The 25,284-nt window shown below is 37.0% G+C and overlaps 1 protein-coding gene across 1 annotated transcript in view; it reads left to right on the top strand.

The window, feature by feature from the left end:
• The window catches only part of MYO18B (myosin XVIIIB), a 1,229,288-nt gene that overhangs the window by 733,822 nt on the left and 470,182 nt on the right, over positions 1-25,284 (top strand). Inside the window, exons 32-33 of the mRNA XM_053702090.1 lie at positions 11,639-11,839; positions 24,146-24,256. Coding sequence (XP_053558065.1) covers positions 11,639-11,839; positions 24,146-24,256 — 312 coding nt within the window. The remainder of the gene's footprint in view (positions 1-11,638; positions 11,840-24,145; positions 24,257-25,284) is intronic.

Below are 25,284 nucleotides of genomic sequence, written 5' to 3'. Positions count from 1 at the left end.
GAAAGTACATGGGGTGTAGGGCATATAAAAGTTCACATTTTCATGCAGTATCTAGGTACCCTTAAGCCCATGTACCCCCTGCCCAAGGAGTGCTCTGTAACAGGCCCCTAGATTATGGTGACTCCAGTCAGATCATGCTTTTTTTATACTTGATTGCCCATCTATTCTCCTTCTACAATTATGCTCAAGATTACAAATGGAGCACAAAAATATTAGCGCTATTGAGAATTAACACTGATCAAGATAAATAAATAGCGGCCTTATTCTTGCACTAATATAACAAGTTAAATGTAAAATGGCAGCACTTGAGCAAAAGCCTCGGGCCCAATATCATCTGGAGGTTCGATAGCACTGCCACGCTGAAGCTCTCACCTAATAGATTTCTATGGGACAAGCAACAAAACTCAGGTCTTGGCTTTTGCTTAAACGCTAAGCTGAAGGTGCGTTTAAAAATAGAAGAAACAGTTTTGTTCTTCACACAGTATAAAATGTTTCCCATCCAGCCTCTTGTAACATAGTAACATAGTAGATGAGGTTGAAAAAAAAGATCGAAGTCCATCAAGTTCAACCTATACAAATCAAATATACTTAAAAAAAGCTCCAGTTGAACTTAAATTATTCCCATTAAAAGGTGACCCATTTAACACAAGCAATCATATCTCTGAATTCTGTTTCTAGTCAGAAATATATCCAAACTATGTTTAAATGTATCTAAGATATTGGCATTCACTACCTCCTTTGGTAATGAGTTCCAAAATGTTATTGCTCTTACAGGGAATTTTTTTTCTGTTGCAGTAGATTCAATGGCCCCAATTTATCAAGGTCTGTCGGACCTGATCTGACAGTGCGGATCAGGTCTGACAGACCTCGCTGAATACGGCGAGCAATCACAAGAGCTGCTGGTGCAACGCTGCCCCTTGCAGACTCGCGGCCAATAGGCCGCCAGCAGGGGGTATCAATCAACCCAATCGTACTCGATCGGGTTGAATTCTGGCGATGTCTGTCCGCCTGCTTAGAGCAGGCGGACAGGTTATGGAGCAGCGGTCTTTGTGACCGCTGCTTTATAACTGCTGTTTCTGGCGAGCTTGCAAGCTCGCCAGAAACACGGGGCATCAAGCTCCATACGGAGCTTGATAAATATGCCCCAATATCTTTTCCTCCAGCCTTACATTGTGACCTCTTGTCATACACCATATGCTTTTAAATCACTTTTTAAACATTATTTAAATAAAAAAACTTATTTTATTTTTAATATGTATAAATATGACTAACATAAATATGTTTTGTGTGTGTTTTATATACTTTTATTTTAGCCCTAACACTTCCAGTTGCACTTTTATAGCTCTATTATATGCTGTGCATAAGAACAATACATAAGTAATAGTAATTATGCAATTGTGAGTGTCACTGCTATATCTAGAAGAAACCATCGACCCCTTTCCTTTGCTAAAGGCACTCCTTAGTATTTTTTTTTTTATTTACCAGTTTCCAAGCTTTAGTGACAAATCAATTTATAGTTATAACGGCTTTAATAAAATTGCTGTTGAGAGATTTACTACTTTTTGTGTAAATATATCTTCTCTTCTGAGATAATTAAAATATTGGAAATATAGCCTGTCCTGTTTCTTAATGAGCGGTAACAGAAACAGAGTTAAAATATGTGATAAACAAGATTAAAAGATGCACAAAAATACATCCAATTGGTGGGTATTGAGAAGTAAGAAACCATATTGCTAGTTCGTATTCAGGAAACAGCTCAATAAAGTTAAGCAAACCAGTGGTTAATAATATGCAAGCTGTGAAAATTTGCATTGCATACAATTTTCAGGTTATTAAAACACAACCAGTAACTCAGAAATATCAGCAAATATTGTTTATTAATCTTACGCAAAAATAAGAAGAGACTAATTAACTGTTTCGTACTAGTTTGCCATAGCATAACAACACATACAGTACTATATCTAAGTATTTGATATGCACATTATAATTACCCATCAGTAAACACTCCATATTTTCAATTAAAAAATAATTGAAAATTAAAAATTAATATGACCATTATTTGCACTAGCTCCCCATGGGGCTTATTACTGTACTTTGAGAAAGCATAGCTTAGAGGCAAATTCTTGTTATTTGCATTGAGTTACTTTAAAGTCATCTAAAAATTGCTCATGTAGTTTTCTCACATGTGCTGTTCAGCATGAACTTTCAGAACATTTATTTATTCTTTTATAGTCTTGGAAAATATGCCCACACACCTCTCTTAATTAAATGTTTTGATGATGAACAAAGTAATACTTGACAAGGAAAATGAACTATTTACAATCTTCTAAAACCCCTCAAATAAAGGGCTAGATTATTAGTGTAGCGCTATTGTTTGCACTTGAGTAATATCACCTTTTTTCAATTTTTTGCGTGCAATGGAAACAGTGCGCATATTACAGGTTGAAATTAAACACATTTGCTCAAGCGTAATCGAGATTTTCGCTCATCGATTTAGCATGACTCAAAACCTTGTGTAAACGGTAGAGGAAGAAAACACAACAAATACACTTCAGACTACAATTACACTCATACAGAGGCGTAACCAAACTCACTGGACCTCAGGGAAAACTCTGAACAGCACCCCTTCCAAAGAATAGGTAAAGAGCAATATATATATGCTCATGCACATATATAAACACATACACTTACACATACATACACAATATATACATTAACACACACACAAGCATGTAGTCATAGTAAAATAGTTGCTTAAAAACATCCCATTGAAAGTGTGATCATTTAGTAAGCAATATCTACTAAAACAAATAATTTGAGGTATCTTAGTGGATTACAACTATTAAAATAGCAGCTATAGATGCTAAATGCAATAGAGCAACTTGAAAAGAGAAGGGTTAAAAAAACATTGCATGGCCCCCATCACCTCAGTTTAGAGTAATACCAGCAAATAGAAGTTCTTTAATAGCTGCAATGTGACCTGACCCTTGCCTTGTACAAGCTGCACAGCTTAGAGGTAGCAGTGGCTGTGGGCCCAACAAAAGGATGGCAACCCCTTTAGTTATGCCCCTGTACTTATAGAAAACACTATGTGATAAAATTATTAAAGAAAACAATTATTTAAAAAGTTATAAGGACTCAGAAATATATGGTCTAAGCATTAAAAAGGGTTTGAAAGGGCTTTAACATATATTCATACATATACATGTCTAAATATGTGTATGTATGTATATATATTTATATATATATATATATATATGCATATATGTGTGTACATATGTATGTATGTATTTTACTGTATATTTACTGTACATATTGAACATTTTAATGTTCTTCACTTACAGGATAATGTAATTTGTATTGTAAATACATGTATATATATATATATATATATATATATATATATATATATATATATATACTGTATATATATATATATACCTGTATATCTATACCTATAGATATATAGGTACAGATATCTGTTTTACTTTAGAATTATCTTATATACCGTATATAGAAATATATTTCATAATAAAAAAAAAATTCTATGCAAAGAACATAGGAATGGAAAATATGTGAAATTCGCTTTGGGGTTCATGATTTAGTTCTAACGTGGTGTCCGTTTAGTGAACATAGAGAATTGCTAACTTCAATGCTCTTTATTGAAATATTAAATATTAAAAAATCATAATAATTATTAAACATTATTATACATACTATATAAAAAATATAGATATATTCTATGGATTATTTAGATTTTTTTACAGTATGTATACTTTTTAATAATTATTATTTATATTTTATATTAAATATTTCAATAAAGTGCATTGACATTAGCAATAATTCATGTGCGCGAACCCAACATTGAGTTAGATCTAAATTTTGAGCCTGGATGTGCGTTACGTGTATTTTACATTCCTATGTTCTTCACATAGAAAAAAAATACACTTTTTATTATTAAACATATATTTCTATATATATCTGATAATGTTAATGTAAAAACGATATCTATACCTATATCTATAGGAATAGATATACGTGTATAGGTATATATAGATATATATATAGAAATATATATATTTACAATAAAAATAACATTATTCTGTATGTGATGAACATTAGAACATTAGAATGTGAACTATTTATAACTCCTGTCAAGTCAACGCGCGAGCAATAGGGTTTGTTAGTGAGTTCTATGGGGAGAATAGATTAAACAGGTCATGATATTTGGTTAGTGTGTGTCGGGTTTTGCTCAAATATCAAAAAAGGAAAGGGGGGATAAACCAGTGTAGACCACTCTTAAACAACTTGGGGTCCACTGTAATCAATGTATCTATTGTAGCCGTGTATACCCAAAAGTTCTCTTTAGATACACCAAAACCATCCGATCAATACCCCCGCACAGACAGAGACCAACTGTCTCCTAGAAATCCACAGTTCATAAAGAAACGTTACCACCAACCTCCAATAGCAAATGCTTTATATGCCGCTTCAGGTGGGACCCAGCCGGCTGGAAATAACCCAAACGCTAACTTGCGTATACCGCTTAGCCCGGTTCACTCACCACAATAGGCCTCACGCTTCCTCGCTGCTCCGCGAGAGGGGAGGTGATGTCTCTTGATGCCAGTAGCAAGGTTCCGTAATGACGTAATCACGTGGAAAACAGTCCTGTGTCTCAGCTGGCCATTGGGGGTGGAGGTGTGTCAAATTCGGAAAAAGCCAGTAGATGTCGAGCAAAACTGCAGAAAACAGCTTTGGTATACACAGCAAGAGTAGTGCAAGTACCAAGGATCTGTCCTGCTGGTGTAGCAAAGTGAATGAAGAAAGTTCGAACAGTCCTCAGTTAAAACAACAAGCTTTATTTACCAAATTAAAACAGGAACAGGTAGCATCCAGTGGGAGCAGGCATACCACCTAGACTGGCTTACGCGTTTTGGCGTTTGCCGTAATCATAGGGTTTTGCTCAAACACACAAACTTTTTACTTTCAATTTGTAATACAGGTGCTGCCCAATGCACGCAAAAAGCTTCCGTGTAGTGAAATTTATGCTCAAGCGAAATCACTAAATAGCGATCTACTCGTAATCTAGACCTAATTATGTATATGTGTCTTTATTAATGGACTGAACTAATTTTCACACATAAATTGATAAATTTACTCTTATTTGCATGTGTTATATAAATAAACCATAACTAAAAGATAAGTGCATATTTCCTATCCTTTCTTCAAATTTTTGGTGAGTTACTCCTAAGAAATATGTTTGGTTCTAGCTTTCTCTTAAGAGTATTAGTTTCCTTAGGACAACTGAAATCCTTTCATAAAAGCAATTTTGATGGGATTTCCTTGTTTTTATTTTTTTGTTCCTTTTGTACAACAATGTTTTCACACACTGGGACTGTCTGCTACTTGCTGTATTCATTTTATACTACATCCCCTCAGGTGATTACATTTCATATTTCAGAACAATTCTGCATTCCAAAGGACATTAGCTAGCCTAAAATACACAAACATGCGTGTACAAGTTTTAAAAACTAAGGATTTTTTTTTTTGCAGCACAATCTGTTCACAGCATCATCCTCTGTCATTTACAAAAAGTCAGGGGGCTGGTCAGCTTTGCAATTTGTTGCAGATATTAGTCATAAACATATTACTGCATTACACTGAGTTATAAGTATGGAAATGTCACTGAATATACTGTAAAATATGTCAGCTTTGCACTATAGGCAGGTTTGCTATGTACAAACAAGCATGGTCTGTAGTACCTATTGTTGCTGTCTGTTTTTTTTGCCATTAGCTTTTATACCTACATCATTTTGAGCCAAGTGAATTAAAATTATAATATATTTGTTTTAAAGGGACATGAAACCCAAATTTTTTCTTTCATGATAAAGATAGAACATACAATTTTAACCAACGTTCCAATTTACTTCTATTATCAAATTTGCTTTATTCTCTTGGTATCCTTTGTTGAAGGAGCAACAATGCACTACTGGAAGGTAGCTGAATACATCACTTGAGCCAATGACAGATTCATATCTGTGAAACCACCAATCAGCAGTTAGCTTGCAGTAGTGCATTGCTCTAGAGCCTATCTAGGTACACTTTTAAAAAATGGAACAAAGGAAAATTGATTATAGAAGTAAATTGGAAAGTTGTTTAACATTGCATGCTCTATCTGAATCCTGAAAGAACATTTTTGGGTTTCATGTCCCTTTAAATATTGGGGGCATATTAGTCCAATGTCCAATTAGCCAAGCAGCAAGCATTATTTAATTCCATTTCTGTGTATAAGTGCAACAGGTCTACTAAACACGCCACATGAAACTAAACTTATTGCTTCTTTTATGTCTCTAATTTCTAATTCTTCTCTATATGTATCAACATCTTAGATTCAGTATTCACAGCTTATATCCGCCTTATTAAAGGGACATGAAACACCCAATTTTGTTTTAATGATTCAGAGATAACATGCAATTTTTAACTTTCCGATTCACTTCTATTATCAAACTTGCTTGATTCTATTGATTTCCTTGGTTAAAGGGACAGTCAAGTCAAAATTAAACTTTCATGATTCAGAGGGCATGTCATTTTGAACAACTTTCCAATTTACTTTTTTCATCACATTTGCTTTATTCTTAGTATTTTTAGCTGAAAGCTACACCTAGGTAGGTTTATATGCTAATTTCTAAGCCCATGAAGGCCATCTCTAATCTGTGTATTTTGACAGTTTTTCACAGCTAGAGGGCATTAGTTCATGTGAACCCTATAGATAACATTGTGCTCAAGCTAGTGGTCAGCACTGATTGGCTATAATGCAAATCTGTCAAAAGAACTGAAATAAGGGGAAGTCTGCAGAGGTTTAGATACAAAGTAATCACAGAGGTAAAAGGTATATTAACATAACCATGTTGGTTATGCAAAACTGGGGAATGGGTAATAAAGGGACTAGCTATTTTTTAAATAATAAAAATACTTTTGTAGTAGACTGTCCCTTTAAAGGAGCAGCAATGCCCTACTGGGAACTAGCTGAACATATCTAGTGACCCAATGAACAGAGGCATATATGTGCAACTACCAATCAGCAGTTAGCTCCCAGTAGTGCATTGCTATTCCTGAGCCTACCTAGGCATGTTTTTTTAACAAAGGATACCAAGAAAACAAAGCAAATTAGACCATAGAAATAAATTATAAAGTTGCATTATCTATCTAAATTATGAGTGTTTCATTTTTACATTACTGTCCCTTAACTCTCATACAATTTAATTATCTCTAGCTCTGTTTATTATTCTCTCTGCCTTATTACGGTCTCAACTTCATACATCCTCATGACTTTACTGTATACATATCAGTCCCTATTCAGTTATTGTAACACAACATCTTCATCTGTTGATTTTGCATCTTCAACCCTCCTCTTCTAATCTTGACAATATGGGCTCCTTGCTGCAGGTCCATCAAACTGCTGCTTCCTAATCTGTACGTCAGCTCTTAGTTGGCGGATTAAAATCACCCTGAACAAGTTTGCCCGAGGTGATTGGCAGCACCTATTTGCGCTCCATTGGCCTAGCAGGGGGCAGCATTGTACAACCAGATCATTGTGCAACGTTAAATGCAGGCAGCATATTGTAACACGCATGTTGTAATTCCAGATGGAGCCCTATATATCCTTTAGGTAATCTCTATTCTCTATTTCATTACAAGCCCATAAATATATATTAATATATATTAATGACCACAGCACTTTTCCATTTTCTGCCTGTTTGGGACCAAGGCTATTTTTACATTTCTGTGGTGTTTAGCTGTAATTTTCCTCTTACTCATTTACTGTACTCACACATATTATATACCGTTTTTCTTGCCATTAAATGGACTTTATATTATAAAATATGAGAAAAAAATGGAAAAAAACACACTTTTTCTAACTTTGACCCCCAAAATCTGTTGTACATCTACAATCACCAATAAACACCCATGCTAAATAGTTTCAAAATTTTGTCCTGAGTTTATAAATACCCAATGTTTACATGTTCTTTGCTTTTTTTGCAAGTTATAGGGCAATAAATACAAGTAGCACTTTGCTATTTCCAAACCACTTTTTTTCAAAATTAGCGATAGTTACATTAGAACACTGATATCAGTCAGGAATCCCTGAATAACCCTTGACATGTATATTTTTTTTAGAAGACATCACAAAGTATTGATCTAGGCCCATTTTGGTATATTTCATGCCACCATTTCACCGTCAAATGCGATCAAATAAAAAAAAATCGTTCACTTTTTCACAATTTTTTTAACAAACTTTAGGTTTCTCACTGAAATTATTTGCAAACAACTTGTGCAATTATGGCATAAATGGTTGTAAATGCTTCTCTGGGATCCCCTTTGTTCAGAAATAGCAGACATATATGGCTTTGGCGTTGCTTTTGGTAATTAGAAGGCCGCTAAATGCCACTGCGCACCACACGTGTATTATGCCTAGCAGTGAAGGGGTTAATTAGGGAGCATGTAGGGAGCTTCTAGGTTTAATTTTAGCTTTAAAGTAGTGTAGTAGACAACCCCAAGTATTGATCTAGGCCCATTTTGGTATATTTCATGCCACAATTTCACTGCCAAATGTGATCAAATTAAAAAAAACTTAAAAATTTTTCACAATTTTAGGTTTCTCACTGAAATTATTTACAAACAGCTTGTGCAAATATGGCACAAATGGTTGTAAATGCTTCTCTGGGATCCCCTTTGTTCAGAAATAGCAGACATATATGGCTTTGGCGTTGCTTTTTGGTTATTAGAAGGCCGCTAAATGCCGCTGTGCATCACACGTGTATTATGCCCAGCAGTGCAGGGGTTAATTAAGTAGCTTGTAGGGAGCTTGCAGGGTTAATTTTAGCTTTAGCCTCCCACCTGACACATCACACCCCCTGATCCCTCCCAAACAGCTCCCTTCCCTCCCCCACCCCACAATTGTCCTCGCCATCTTAAGTACTGGCAGAAAGTCATGTTGTAATTCCAGATGGAGCCCTATATATCCTTTAGGTAATCTCTATTCTCTATTTCATTACAAGCCCATAAATATATATTAATATATATTAATGACCACAGCACTTTTCCATTTTCTGCCTGTTTGGGACCAAGGCTATTTTTACATTTCTGTGGTGTTTAGCTGTAATTTTCCTCTTACTCATTTACTGTACTCACACATATTATATACCATTTTTCTTGCCATTAAATGCACTTTATATTATAAAATATGAGAAAAAAATGGAAAAAAACACACTTTTTCTAACTTTGACCCCCAAAATCTGTTGTACATCTACAATCACCAATAAACACCCATGCTAAATAGTTTCAAAATTTTGTCCTGAGTTTATAAATACCCAATGTTTACACGTTCTTTGCTTTTTTTGCAAGTTATAGGGCAATAAATACAAGTAGCACTTTGCTATTTCCAAACCACTTTTTTTCAAAATTAGCGATAGTTACATTGGAACACTGATATCAGTCAGGAATCCCTGAATAACCCTTGACATGTATATTTTTTTTTAGAAGACATCACAAAGTATTGATCTAGGCCCATTTTGGTATATTTCATGCCACCATTTCACCGTCAAATGCGATCAAATAAAAAAAAATCGTTCACTTTTTCACAATTTTTTTTAACAAACTTTAGGTTTCTCACTGAAATTATTTGCAAACAACTTGTGCAATTATGGCATAAATGGTTGTAAATGCTTCTCTGGGAACCCCTTTGTTCAGAAATAGCAGACATATATGGCTTTGGCGTTGCTTTTGGTAATTAGAAGGCCGCTAAATGCCACTGCGCACCACACGTGTATTATGCCTAGCAGTGAAGGGGTTAATTAGGGAGCATGTAGGGAGCTTCTAGGTTTAATTTTAGCTTTAAAGTAGTGTAGTAGACAACCCCAAGTATTGATCTAGGCCCATTTTGGTATATTTCATGCCACAATTTCACTGCCAAATGCGATCAAATTAAAAAAAACTTACATTTTTTCACAATTTTAGGTTTCTCACTGAAATTATTTACAAACAGCTTGTGCAAATATGGCACAAATGGTTGTAAATGCTTCTCTGGGATCCCCTTTGTTCAGAAATAGCAGACATATATGGCTTTGGCGTTGCTTTTTGGTTATTAGAAGGCCGCTAAATGCCGCTGTGCATCACACGTGTATTATGCCCAGCAGTGCAGGGGTTAATTAAGTAGCTTGTAGGGAGCTTGCAGGGTTAATTTTAGCTTTAGCCTCCCACCTGACACATCACACCCCCTGATCCCTCCCAAACAGCTCCCTTCCCTCCCCCACCCCACAATTGTCCTCGCCATCTTAAGTACTGGCAGAAAGTCTGCCAGTACTAAAATAAAAGGTATCTTTTAATTTTTTTAATTTTTGTAGCATATTTACATATGCTGCTGTGTAGGATCTCCCCTTAGCCCCCAACCTCCCTGATCCCCCCCCCCCCCCAACAGCTCTTTAACCCTCCCCCTCTGCCTTATTAGGAGCCATCTTGGGTACTGGCAGCTGTGTTTTTTTGTTTTTTTTTAGTTTTCTGTAGTGTAGCTTCCCCCCCCCCCACAGACAAATCCCCCACCCCCTGCCAGATCATTTATGTCATTTTTTATAACTTGCCTACCCCCCTTTTTCCCACTTTTCTCCAACAAATTTTCTGTAGTTTAGCAGTTCGCACCCGCCCCCACCGCCCCATGCACACACGCGCATCCGTGCGTGCCCCAGGCTACCCCGTCTACGATTCAACCTCCCTCTGCATTGCAGGAGCCATCAATGGCCGCCCACCCGCCTCACACGTCGGCTCCCACCCACCAACGATTGCGGCCATCGATGTCCGATGCAGAGAGGGCCACATCGGATGGTCAAGGATGGTTATTGCAGGATGACTCCATATCGAGGCATCACTGCAATAACCGGAAAGCGGCTGGAAGCGATCAGGATCGCTTCCACCGCTTTCCAAGACCAACAACGTACAGGGTACGTCCTCAGGTGTTAACTGTATTTTTTTGGAGGACGTACCCTGCATGTCGTTGGTCATTAAGGGGTTAATGGGACACTGAACCCAAATTGTTTTCTTTCATGATTCGGATAGAGCATAAAATTTTAAGCAACTTTCTAATTTACTCCTATTATCAATTTTTCTTCGGTTTCTTGCTATCTTTATTTTCAAAGCAGGAATTTAAATCTTAGCAGCCAGCCCATTTTAGTTTCAGCACCATGGATAGCGCTTGCTTATTGGAGGCTTAAATTTACCCACCAATCAGCAAGTATAACCCAGGTTCTCAACCAAAAATGGGCCGGCTCCTATGCATCACATTCCTGCTTTTTTAGGAGTAAATTAGAAAGTTGCTTAAAACTGCATGCTCTATCTGAATCATGAAAGAAAAAATGTGGGTTTAGTGTCCTTTTAATATATTATATATGAAATCTCCCAACTTTCTCTGCACTTATCAAACTAAATTGTATTTGTTATTTTTTCTTTTTGGGTAGTCTGTGTCTAGTAATAAGTCTGTGTCTAGTAATAGGGTAGTCAATGTAAAAAAAAAATATTATGGGAAATAAATTTAGAAATAATGCACTATTATTATGCATAGTAATCACTTATTTTTATTCACCATCAGCAAAAAGAAGTGGAAACCAGCAGATTAACCAAACAGCTGGAAGTTCTGACAAGACAAGTAAAGGAACTGTCTTCTGCTGAAGGGTTGGATAACAATTCTGTGGCTTCACTTAAGAAGAAGGTGTGGGAGTTGGAATCCAGTGTAGCTGAACAGAATCAGCAGCTAGCTGAACAGTCCAACTCCATACAGCACCTTGAACAGGTAATATCATTAAAAACAAAAATATATGGTAGCAGTAATAATTACTATGTTTCGATTCATGGTCAGTTGGAGACATATTATGATACTTTATATTTGATATCCATGTTTTGGATTGTAATTTTTTTTTCTTGTTTTGTCAATTAAAATTCTAATGAATTTCAACACTGATGATCTTAAATATTTACATATACTTTCTGAGAGACTTTACAATGAAGACTTAGATCAGCAAGCTTGGCAGTTGACAATGGCCAATAGACACATTAACAGTTAGTGCCAAGCATATATAAGAACATTTAGTGGTCAGCTGACAACAGGTGCAACAATGGATAATGACCAGCATACACAGGAATGAGTAATGGCCAGCAGATCAAATATTTCATGGACTAGCATTTGATATTTAAAGATGTGGCTGTAAGTATTTGTACCCTTTCACTTTTTTAGGAAAAGCATAATTTTATTTGAACAAAGTAAAAATTGACAAAAGTATTTATCCACCATTTTTTATTTCAACTGTAATAGAATAAAAACTTCACTTTTGATTTATGACTTTACATATTACTTTAAACACTAAAATATTAGTACTTTTAACCTAATATTTTGTAGCACAGACTTTAGAGACAATAACTGCAATCAAGCACTTTCTGTAGCTCTGAAAAAGATTTCTACACTGTTGGACTGGAATTTTGGCCTACTATTCTTGACCAAACTGCTCTAATTCTCTCAGGTTTTATAGAACCTAGAAGGCAACTTCAGAAAGGTCCAATGTTTTTTTCTCATTCATTCTTGGGTGCTTTTTGAGGTATGTGTCAGTTCATTATCCTGCTGGAGGATCCATGACCTGCAACTCAGACACAGCTTTCTGGCACTGGGCAGTATGTTTCACTTGATGCCTTAATATTTTTCTGATTTTCTTGTACCCTGCACAGATTTTAGGCACCCAGTGCCAGATGGAGCAAGTCAACTTTGCCAAAAAGCTCTACTGTCAGGAATGCCACTGACCCTACCAAGTTTAAGTTATCCCTCCCTATTCCTTGCCACTAGCTGGGGTCAGGTGGAGAGATTCCTTAAACGGGAGTGACTGTGACAAAAATATACTTGGAAACAACAGTGGCCAGAGATGCAAGAGTCAGGGGAAGAGCAAGTGGCAGGCTAGGCAAAGTCGTTAAACAATCTGAGGTTAGAGCAAGGGGCTGGCAAGGCAAACTCATTAAATAATCCGAGGTCAGGACAGGCCAAGTTACGAACAGACTGAGAAAAATAAATAAGTGCTAGGTTGTTGTAAACTAGCCAAACGAACAAGCAACGCAAAGAAGGACTGACACTACTTATAAAGGCCAAGGGATGTGACTATAAACAGGTGAGCAATGTGTACCTTTACCTGTATAAGTGCTAAAGCTAAGTTTTCTATAATGCTGACCATTAGGAAGGCGAGAAGTGCATGCATGCAGATAGCGAATATGGGAACAAGTAAAACATCTGTCACATTGCCAGACCTGGAAACACGTCTATACGGGCGCAGTACATGAACACAAGCAAGTAATCACCGCATAGCTACGTGACTCCAACAACCAGAGATGGAACCCTCCATCCCGGGAGGGAAGGTACCTGAATCTACTTTTGTTTAGTCTGTCCAAAGAACATTCTTTCAGAAGAACTATGGCTTGTCAACAATGATTTTGGCAAACTTCAGTCTTGTGTTTCTTTCTTAGAAGTAGGGTCTTCCTATGTCTTCTATTATGGAGCCCATTTTCATCCAGACAACAATGATTTTGGCAAACTTCAGTCTTGTGTTTCTTTCTTAGAAGTAGGGTCTTCCTAGGTCTTCTATCATGGAGCCCATTTTCATCCAGACAGAGACGGATGTTGCAACTTTAAACTGTTGCCCCTTGAGCCTCAACATCAGCTTGGATCTATGTTGAAGTTGTCCTTGGTTCTTTCTCCACCATTCACAAAATCTTTCTCATCATTCTGGGGTCAATTTTCCTCTTGTGGCCAGGGATGTTGGCTACAGTCCCATGTGCCTTAAAATTCTTAATAATATTGTCAACAGTGTTCACAGAAACATCAAGTTTTTTTTATTTTTTAAATGGTCTTGTAGCCTTTACGTTTACCATGCTTGGCTATTAACTTATTTCTAACCTCCTCAGCCAACTCTCTGATTTTCCCTCTCTTATTCATGTTCAGTGTGATACACACAGTGACACGCAACAGAGGAATAAAGATTTCTCTCCATTTACACTGTCTGAATGAGTGAATGAAGATTCAAGACACCTGTGATACTAATTAAAAGTGAATCGTTTTCTGGAAGTAACACTACAAAACACATTTTTTGTGTAATTTCAAAAGAATGTCAATAGTATTGTCAGGTCACTTTATAATGTCTTTATAGAATAAGCAAGAATTTGCTCCATACCTTGTGCACAATTCCACAATGTATGAACAGCAAAATATATTTAATTTCAACACTTTTCAGGGCGAATGATGCATTATTTGATTGAGTACCAATGCTTTAAAATGCAAGGTTACCAATAGTGTTGGCTACATCTGTAGTAATGTCCAGCTGGAACAATTAGAAGTAATAGCCAGCAGGAATATAGGCAGTAATGGTCTTCAGAGACCAAAATAGTAATTGCTGGCTGGAGCACTGACCCTATCAAACACCTTTTCCGCATCTATTGATATTACTAGGGATTGATTACATTTGCACATGTGTGATTGGCTGTACTACCTTAAGGATATTGTTCCTTGCTTCTCTACTTGGGACAAATCTCACCTGGTCAGGTTACTGGGGCAAAAATGTATTACTCTGATTTGCTGAAATTTTAGTAAGCATTTTCACATCAGTATTAAGCAATGGTGTAAGAATGGTATTAAAAATTAGATCCCCCTGTGCTGTTTCATACAACTGACAAAGGCTCTGTTGCTGCCCTGCTAGTGCAGGAGCATGAGAAGTCTGTAGTGATATTTGGAGGCAGGCTTGATTGTAACAGCAAATATTAAACTAGAGAAAGTTCCAGAAGGTAATATGATTGTCCCACTGTAGGTGAGAGACAGAGGAGATTAAACTAGTTTACCCCAGGTTGTCACTCCAAGATAATGGTGAGTGTTGTGCCTACAGATTACTTCCATGCTTTTTTGTAAATTCTTAGGCCTAACCCAGTGACACTATGTATCACTGAGCTGTTACTTCAACTGATTTCAAAGGGGTCAGTTTGTTCCACCAGTCTCAGGTAGGTTACCGGTGGTAGCTGGGAGCATGCGGATGTTGTGGCAACTTGCTGTTGGATCTCCCTACATCCAGGCTAGCAAGCGACCCTGCCTCACCAGCTAGTGCTCCAGTTGACCTTGTCCCCCTTATTCTGGAGGATAGAGCTATCAGTATGACACAATTTTGTACACTGGGATTAAGGAGACATTTCTCTAAGGGGCAATTTTCTTGTGTGACCAGACTCCAACCCAGATTACATTTTTATTAAAAACATCCCCATAATAATTGGCACCAATTGGCTTCATAACTGTTAACTATCCATGCTTGTGTCATCTATCCCGCTCTGTTGCAATGTCCCTTCTAACTAATTGATCCCTTATCTCCTAGTATTTGTGGTCGGGATTGATAAAGGAGGGTTATGATGGTATTGGGTGAACAGCACCCAAATCTTACACAAACTAGGTGATTGGTGTTCTCATTGAAAAATAAACTTGAGAATAATTCTCTAATTTAGCTTATTTGCTGGATTAATGTAGCTTTTAACTGTGTGCATCAGCATTGCATACATTTATATATTAAAATAATAATAATATTATATTCCTGGAGTAGTCATTATAATCATGCAGGAGTAATTTAAGATGTTCTTCATCTAAGAAAAAAATCAGCATGAATTAAGATTTAAATATATCTGCAGCCCTTTCTCGCTGTGTCTAGAGGGATATAGCTGCTCCTCCACAGATGAGGCCCCTATAAGTTGAAACGTACGTCTGGGGTTAGCTTTACAAATCCTTTGTTCAAATGAGAATTGCCTGGTATTTCGGGGCTGGACTGCCCTTTTGGATGGACTCAGACTGATATACTATAGGGAAGTTGTTTTCTGATGAAAGCACAGATTGGGAAGAAATAAGCTGCACCCTAGGTGGTTACCATCCAATAGGGTGAACTATTAAGCACCATCTGTCCCCGGTTGAGCACTTATATTATGAATATTATAAATACTAGGTTGAATTGAAATGATGCATTAGAGTTAGTGTCTCACTTCCACATCCCTTTAAAGCCATGGCTGCAGCAGAGGGGTGAGTCATTTATATAGTCATATTTCAAACCTCTCATGCTGCCAGCGGGTTAAAGGGGAAATATACTTTTTGCAAGAAACTTATAATTATTATTATTATCAGTTATGCACTAACCTACATTGTCACTATAAAATAAATAAAAATTGTAGCAGATTACAAGTGTAGCTTTATTTAACACTCCCGCCCGAGTGTTAACTGTGCTAGAAGTAAACTTTTTGCACGCATCGGGTTGTGCTCATATTTCAAGTTGAAAGTAAACTGTTTTCACTCTCCCGCAAACCTGACAAACGTAAAAATATAAGCTTACAATATTGCTCGCGTGATAACCTTTTCCCCATTGCAGTCAATGGAGCAAAAAAGTGGAAAAAACCTAACACATAACACTACTCACATCACATGCAAACCCGATTGCATATTGTCAAGTGCGCTAACCCAACATGAAAATATAAATATTTCACATTCCAGTGTTCTTCACATAGCAGAATATGTTCTATTTATTCATTAATACTATTTCTAGATATATATGATGGTATTTATATCTATACCTATATATATATATATATATATATATATAAGTGGTAGCCGGTGGCCTAGCACTCCATCCACATCAATGTTTCCAATGCCTGGGTGCAATCCTCAAATGATATGTATAGAATACTAGTAGGGAAGGAGGGCACTCACAGGACTTCATACATAAGGTAATCTTTTATTGTAGTTCTAACAAAAGTGCATTGTCGACGTTTCGGCCTTTTCTTAGGCCTTCTTCAAGACAAATTTCATAATCTAAAAATATGAACAGAAAGAATATGATAAAATACATTACAAACATGTAATATCCAAGTATACACCAAATCGTGACCCTCTACCAAGAAGGACCAAAATAGCCCAAGTGAAACTTAAAAATGCTTCAATTGAAACAAAGAAGTCATGACATTCACCTGCCAGGGGAGACGTGAACAGAAGATAAAAGAAAAATGAAACAGACAAAAGAAAGAAAAGAAAACCAAAAACGAATCAAAGTGTAACACAAAGAATAAGATTGTAGCCAAAAGAAAGAAAAAGGACCACATATGGAATTACCATAATCCACTTGGTACATAAGCATCCCATATTAGTAATGTACTATAAAATACCAATTGGCTAGCATATATCATTGTGCACTGACGTAGGGGTTAACAGCCTTAGCAATAGTTCAATTAATAGACTAAATAATTTAGGGACAGCACGCAACAAACTTAAACTATTACAACTCACCCCACGTTAATCCTATATCTATGCTCATATACAAAGTATAATCAAGACAATCGAAAACACAAACTTATTACTATACCGCAGGTATATAGATGACCTGCTAGTCATCTGGGGTGGAACAATAGGAGAACTGGAGATGTGGATTGAATCCCTTAATGATTTTCTGATCCCAGTCAAGTTCAAGCATGAGATTAGCCGTGAGAAGATACACTTTCTTGACCTATGCATTTTTAAATCTGAGGGAGCTGGGGAATGCAAACTGAATACGACTTTATATTCCAAGCCCACAGATAGAAACACATTACAGTACAACTCCAAAAATCCGGACCCCGGAAATCCGGACAACCCGAGAATCCGGACTCTGGCGCGATCATAACTTCCGGGTGTTGGTTTCTCAAAGTGCATGCAAATTTCAGTGCAGGTGCGGCAAAAAGTGAAATCTGAGCTCCACAACTACATGACCGGTACCTGTGCAGGTATTTAGCATCTTTACACTGCACAGTACCGGTATACAGTACTGTACCACCAATGTCTCCTAAAGTGGATAAACAGAAGCGTAGGAGAAACACTCTAAAATTGAGTGACAAACTTGAAATCATCAAAAAACTTGAATCAGGGGTTAGTGTTTCTGTTCTAATGGAAACATATGACATTGGAAAGTCTACCATTTATGATATAAAAAATGCCAAAAATAAAATTCTACAGTTTACAGCTTCATCTGAGCCTTACAACAAAATTGCAGAAAGAAAAGGTTTACATAAGCCAAAGTTAGAAAATCTTGATAAGGTTTTGCATGAATGGTTTTTGATTAAACGATCAGAAGGTATGGCAATTTCTGGGCCAATGCTTATCACCAAAGCAAAATCTTTTAAGGAGCAAATGAACATTGATTCTGAATGTAACTTTAGCAGTGGGTGGCTTAGGAATTTTAAAATGCGTCATGGTATTAGACAGCTAAATGTTGTTGGAGAAAGGCAGTCAGCTGATACACATGCTGCAGCAGATTATAGTGCAACATTTGAAAAAATTGTCATTGACTATGATCTCACACCTGATCAAATTTACAATGCAGATGAAACAGGTGTTTTCTGGAAATGTCTGCCAACTAAAAGTCTGGCTGGAAACCAAGAACGAAATGCTAAAGGTTTTAAGATGAATAAAGAAAGACTTACTGTCCTCACCTGTGCTAATGCTTCTGGACAGCATAAAATCAAGCTTCTGGTGATTGGCAAATATAAGCGCCCACGGGCATTTAAAGGAGTTTTGCACCTCCCTGTGACTTATAAAGCTCAAAAAAATGCTTGGATGGACAAAGACATTTTTCAAGATTGGTTTGTTAATGATTTTATTCCATCAGTCCGCCAGAACCTAACAAATTTGGGAAAACCTGCTAACACAAAGTGCTTGCTGCTTCTTGACAACTGTAGGGCTCACCCCCATGAATCAAAATTAGTGTCTGATTGTGGAAATATTTTTGCATCTTACTTGCCACCAAATGTTACATCCCTAATTCAGCCCATGGACCAAGGAGTCATTAGGAACTTCAAATGCCATTATAAAAATGACTTTATGATGAAAATGTTAAACAAGGATGTTGATTCTATAGAATTTCAACGTAGCTTTACAATAAAAGATGCAGTGTTTTCTCTTGTAACTGCATGGAACACAGTCAAGCCTGTAACTCTTTTAAGAGCTTGGCGAAAGTTATGGCCAAATGTAATGCATGGAGAGCTAGAGTGTGAGGAAAATGAAGATCTTGAAGGGTTCCTTGTAGAGCAGAGAACATCTGAAGTGAATGAACTCATGCAATCTGTCAAATTAGCCCAGAAAGACAACCCTCTATGCAAACTTAATGAAGAGGACCTAGAAGAGTGGATATGCATTGAAGATGATGTTGAGATTGCAGCCACTTTTACTGATCAAGAAATCATTGACAGCATCACAAATCCAGATCAGACAGAGGAGCACACTTCTGAAAAATCTGATGAAGAAGATGACAGACTTGAAACTGAAAAGGTATCTTGGGCTACTGCTGAAAAATGCATGGAAACCATTGTGAAATTTGTGGAACAAAACTTTAGCTTTACACTCCAAGACGTCATGCAAGTGCACATGGTGCAAAATAATTTTATCACAAAGAAATTACAAAGTCGCAGACAATGTGACATACGAAGATATTTACAAAAAACAACAGAAGCATCTGCCATCCAAACTACCAATCAACTGCAGCAGCAAACACTCACAACACTCAATCCACAAACAGATCACCTTGCACAGCAGGAAGAAGAAAACATGTCATATGCAGGTACAGTACTGTATTTTATTTTAATACTGTAAAAATGAAACGCCTTACACAGTGCAGTATTTACTAAAAAAAACATCTCTTTTTATCTTTTAAAACAGAGGAAACATCTGCTAATAGCCATCCTGCATCGCAGAAGCTCAGTTCACAAGCGGATCACCAGGTGTAGCAGGTGTTAGCATTTGGTGAACAAGCAGTTAAACATGTACCGAAGAAATACCTGTAACAGAAAGGAATGTACATATGCATGTGTACAGTACTGTACTCTATTCTAGGCAATCTGTTCATTATTTAGTTACTGCATTAGTTACTGCATTAAAAAAATTTAAAAAAATTAACACATCTCCTTTATTATTTACAAGGTACTGTATTTTAGCATTGATGTCTGAGAATCCAGAAAATCCAAAAATACGGACTGGGCAAATCCCCAAGCAGTCCGGATTTTTGGAGTTGTACTGTACTACAATTCACCAGTTACCACCCACCTCAACTCAAGAAGGGAATCGTCAAGTCCCAACTGATGCGTGTTATACGTAATAATTCTGACCATGAATTGATGTTGCACCAGCTTGAGGAAATGAAAACAAAATTCCTCAATAGAGGTTATAATCCGTTGATGGTGCAAAAAACACTTGAAGAAGTGAAGCAGCAGGAACGAAGTTGCCTAGTAGCCAGAGGATTGGGTAGAGACCCTACCAAAGATGAACCGACCTTGAACCTGGTGACCAGGTTTACTCCAGCCACAAGTGCATTGCGGAAGGTGATCCATAAGAACTGGCCGCTCATAAGTGGAGATAAATCACTACCGTTCAAAGAAAACCCCCCTCCTAGGGTGGTGCACAAAAGTGTAAGACGCCTCAAGTCACATTTGATGAGAACTGACCCTTGGAAGAAAGAAAGAACTTGGCTAAAACCACTTAAAAATGGATGTTATAAGTGCGGGAGTTGCATGACTTGCAGTTCCCTCATCACTGGGGAACGATTTCACTATCCTACCACCAATAAGAGCTTTGTGATAAGGCACAGACTAACGTGCACATCTGATTTCGTGGTTTATCTATTATCCTGTCCATGTGGACGGTTCTATGTAGGCAAAACCATCACCCCGTTTCGGGAGAGACTCGCCAATCATAAGAGCGCCATTAGAGCAGCCCTAAAAGATGGCCACTCGGACCAGCCTGTGGCAAGACATTTCCTGGAGCAACGACATGCTGTATCTACCCTTAGGGCTATGCTCATTGATAGGGTGGCACCCTTGAAATGGGGGGGGGGGGTTCAAACGGAAATCTGAACTCCTTAGGAGTGAAGCCAGATGGATCCATAGATTGAACACACTTGCTCCAAATGGCTTAAATGCCAGTATTGACTATGCTTTATTTTTCTGATAATCTAATGGAATTGTTAACTTCTTATTGTTCTTTTACTGTATCTCGTTGCCTTTACAGGTCTAGCCCCATTTTTGCACTGGTTCATCTATTGCTTGTCTTCCTCTTGGATGTCTTTCAACTTTGGACACACTTTACGTGGGTATTGGGTCTATGTGGTTTCCTGCTATCCTAAGGTCCCCATTTGGGGTGCACCAATACTACCTCTGACGGACCAGTTGATTGATTTTGTGACCCCTTGACGGATAGGTGTACGACATAGACATGTTATGACTCTATGTTTAGCCTCATATTAGGTTAGTCCTTTAGATCACTCTGATCACTAGTTAGGGGGTTTAACCCCACTTCCGGGTATGGATGTCTGCGATTGGTTGGTGTTTCTTTCCACCACGCAACTCCCCTTATGATATGACTAAGAAGTCATAGCTGTCTGACCTCCGGTTTCGTGATCTAGGGGTCCCTTAGTGTGTCTTTGTACTGTAAGGTTTAATGTCTGATGGGATATGCCACATTCGTGGCGGCTGTATGTTCAGTATTTTGCCTACACTGTTACTGTGGTTATTTTAATTAGGACTCACACGCAGCCTTGGGTTCCATCACTGTATTGGTATTTGGGTACCCTCGATATGACTGATACCGGGCCCCTCTGACTATAACAGCCGGTACATGATCTTGCAACATTAATTGCGCACTGAGGTTTGATACTTATTTATATTTGACACTGCTTCCTTTTAGATCAGGGTTAGGGGACCGGCACCAGTGGTTATGAATTGAACAGGGTTAGCCACCTGTTGCACGCGCAGAGAAGTTTACTATGCATTTGGCTCTGTTACGCGACCAGCTGAGGTGTATCAGCGGCGCGTGATTTGATTGGTCTCTGCGGGGGGCGGGCTCGCCCCTTTTTAAGGGCTCATATCGCGGCTGTTTTTTCACTAATGACTCTGTCGTTCTAGGAGTATAACGCGGACGCTGTGTTCCGCACGAGTTCAGGTAAGAAGGGCTATGGCCCATGAGGTGTTTCTTTAACTTCATACGCTTACTGTGATGGTTGCTACACGAACCTATGTTTATGGGTGAGTGGTCCACGGATTCGCCGCGGTTTACGGCTATGATAATATGTGTATCCACATGACTCAGGTTGGGGTTTCCTAATTGTATAGACTCATTGCGGCAGCGTGCGTGTAGGTTAACCACTATGATTAATTAATGTACTGATATGTGTTTGGGTTTGATTATGATTTGAGCTGCTGTGGATGTTGCGGGGATAACTATAAGGCTGCCTTGGGGTCTGTTACTCAGCGGTTAGTGGTTGCTATTTAGACTATTGCCGTCACTGTATGACGGATCTTTGTTGGTATGGTGTACACCGCTGTGACTACTTTTCCTAATAGAGATGTGATAACGGAGTAGGTGGTCCGTGGATGGCGCCCACTATGGTAATTTTCGATTGTCTTGATTATACTTTGTATATGAGCATAGATATAGGATTAACGTGGGGTGAGTTGTAATAGTTTGAGTTTGTTGCATGCTGTCCCTAAATTATTTAGTCTATTAATTGAACTATTGCTAAGGCTGTTAACCCCTACGTCAGTGCACAATGATATATGCTAGCCAATTGGTATTTTATAGTACATTACTAATATGGGATGCTTATGTACCAAGTGGATTATGGTAATTCCATATGTGGTCCTTTTTCTTTCTTTTGGCTACAATCTTATTCTTTTTGTTACACTTTGATTCGTTTTTGGTTTTCTTTTCTTTCTTTTGTCTGTTTCATTTTTCTTTTATCTTCTGTTCACGTCTCCCCTGGCAGGTGAATGTCATGACTTCTTTGTTTCAATTGAAGCATTTTTAAGTTTCACTTGGGCTATTTTGGTCCTTCTTGGTGGAGGGTCACGATTCGGTGTATACTTGGATATTACATTTTTGTAATGTATTTTATCATATTCTTTCTGTTCATATTTTTAGATTATGAAATTTGTCTTGAAGAAGGCCTAAGAAAAGGCCGAAACGTCGACAATGCACTTTTGTTAGAACTACAATAAAAGATTACCTTATGTATGAAGTCCTGTGAGTGCCCTCCTTCCCTACTAGTATTCTATATATATATATATATATATATATATATATATATATATATATATATATATATATTCAATAGAAAAAAGGCACTGTCACGTAAAGGTCAGCGACCAGGGTGTCATGTTTAAGTAATATAATCCTTTAAATATCCCCAAAAGACAAGTCAAATGGGAAGCGGCACTCACTAGATTTGTGATAAGCAAAAATATTTATTAATATACTCCTGAGACATCTCTGGGTCGTTAAACCCTTCCTCAGACAGTGTGATTATATATAGGTATAGATATATACAGGTATATATATATATATATATATATATATATGAATATCTATTTAAAAATACATAGAACATATTCTGCTATGTGCAGAACATTGGAATTTGAAATATTTATAGTAAATTGAATATTGCAAAGGGCGCCAATGCACTTATATATATATGTCTATATATGTATACAATTGTGTTTATATGTGTGTATACAGTATGTCTTTAAATAAATATATACACATATAAATACATAAATACATATGTACACACATATACATATATATTTATATATACGTGTATATATATATTACACATAGATATCCATCTTTAGAAATGTATATTTATGCATCTCAATGTTAAATCCGTTTGCCTGCCTTTTTTTTTCTAACACCTGAGACCTCATATCTTTGAGCACTTATAACTTTTTTGTGTAATTTTCTTTGAATAATTTTTATTACATGGTGTTATTATGAGTGTAACTGTACCTTGTAATGTATTTTTGAGGTTGCGCTAACCTGGTGTGCGTTAGCTGTAATTGCGCTCAAGCAATTGCATTTACTTTTAACTTGTAATACGAGTGAAAAACCCAACGTGTGTAAACACCCCTGATAGACCCCTTTTTCATACCTAACTGTTAGCGCTCCATTTATAATCTAGCCCTTAATATTTAAGTTTCATTTGAATGAGTTATTGTTATGCTTATTCCTTGATATTATACTTATGTTTCCATGTCATAGATGCGCCTCCGTTTTGAAATGGAAATTGAGCGAATGAAGCAGATGCACCTGAAAGAACTGGAGGATAAAGAAGAGGAACTGGAGGATATTCGTCAGTCGTGTCAAAGACGGGTATGTTGGTGACTAATATGACCACTACTGATGATAACGGTTATTATTAGACCTTGTAAAGTCAACGAAATTAGGGAACTGAAAAATAGACTGTATAATTGTGAATGAAGGTGAAAAATAATTCGATTTAATCCAAAGATATTTTCTTACATAGCATGAAGGGTTAGAATGGATTTTTCAATTATTCTCTAAGTAATAATGATTTTGTTATTCAATGCATTTTCCTGTTTCCAGAGGTCCAGACATATATTCCAATTTCTCATCATTTAAGTGGCTGCAAAGAAATGTGTTGTTCAGGCACAATAATACAAGAGTCATATGATTCCATTAAAATAAATGAAATGTTCTGTTATCCTTTCAATACATGTTTCTGTAATGCTTCCTTATCTATATGCAAACTATGTTCTCTTTGTGAAATTAAAATTAGATAAATATTTATAGGTCTTACACATTTTTAAAGAAAAGCTTGTAATTTTTAGTTGTAAAATCAGAACAGTTCCCTGGGTTAGAGTAATATATTTTGCATAATACTTTCATATAATGAGTTTTGTTAATTTAAATGTATTTAATAATGCCACAAAAAAAATTGAGAAACAAAGTCAGAGAATCTACATTGCCACAGGTACCTGCACTTTTCTAAATGGTTAATATAGATCATTAATGATACTTTAATCTCAATAAAATTGGATGTATTTCTTATCACTTGGGACAAAGAACACACTGTAAACTGTAGGGGTCAGTAATGCTTTACATTGATGCATTGAACAGTAATTATCACTCTGGGGTTAATTATTCAGTAAACCTTTATATCATGAGAAAGTTTGGACCCACGCAATATAAATACAAAAATAGCTGAAGAAAAAAATGATAGCTATAATGCCAAGCCATCTGTTTCTTGCTTGTGCAAATAGATATAATTGGCCAGAGGGGTTATTTGATGCTGGTCATTAATTAACCGTATGCAAATGTGAAGCAGCTTGTGTGCTGTGTGTGTGTATGTGTGTTTGTCTATGCCTACATCTATCTAT

The sequence above is a fragment of the Bombina bombina genome, chromosome 2, assembly GCF_027579735.1.
Source record: "Bombina bombina isolate aBomBom1 chromosome 2, aBomBom1.pri, whole genome shotgun sequence".
NCBI lineage: Eukaryota > Metazoa > Chordata > Amphibia > Anura > Bombinatoridae > Bombina > Bombina bombina.
Note: the sequence above shows the minus strand (reverse complement) of the source record. Positions and strands in the feature narration are given on the sequence as shown.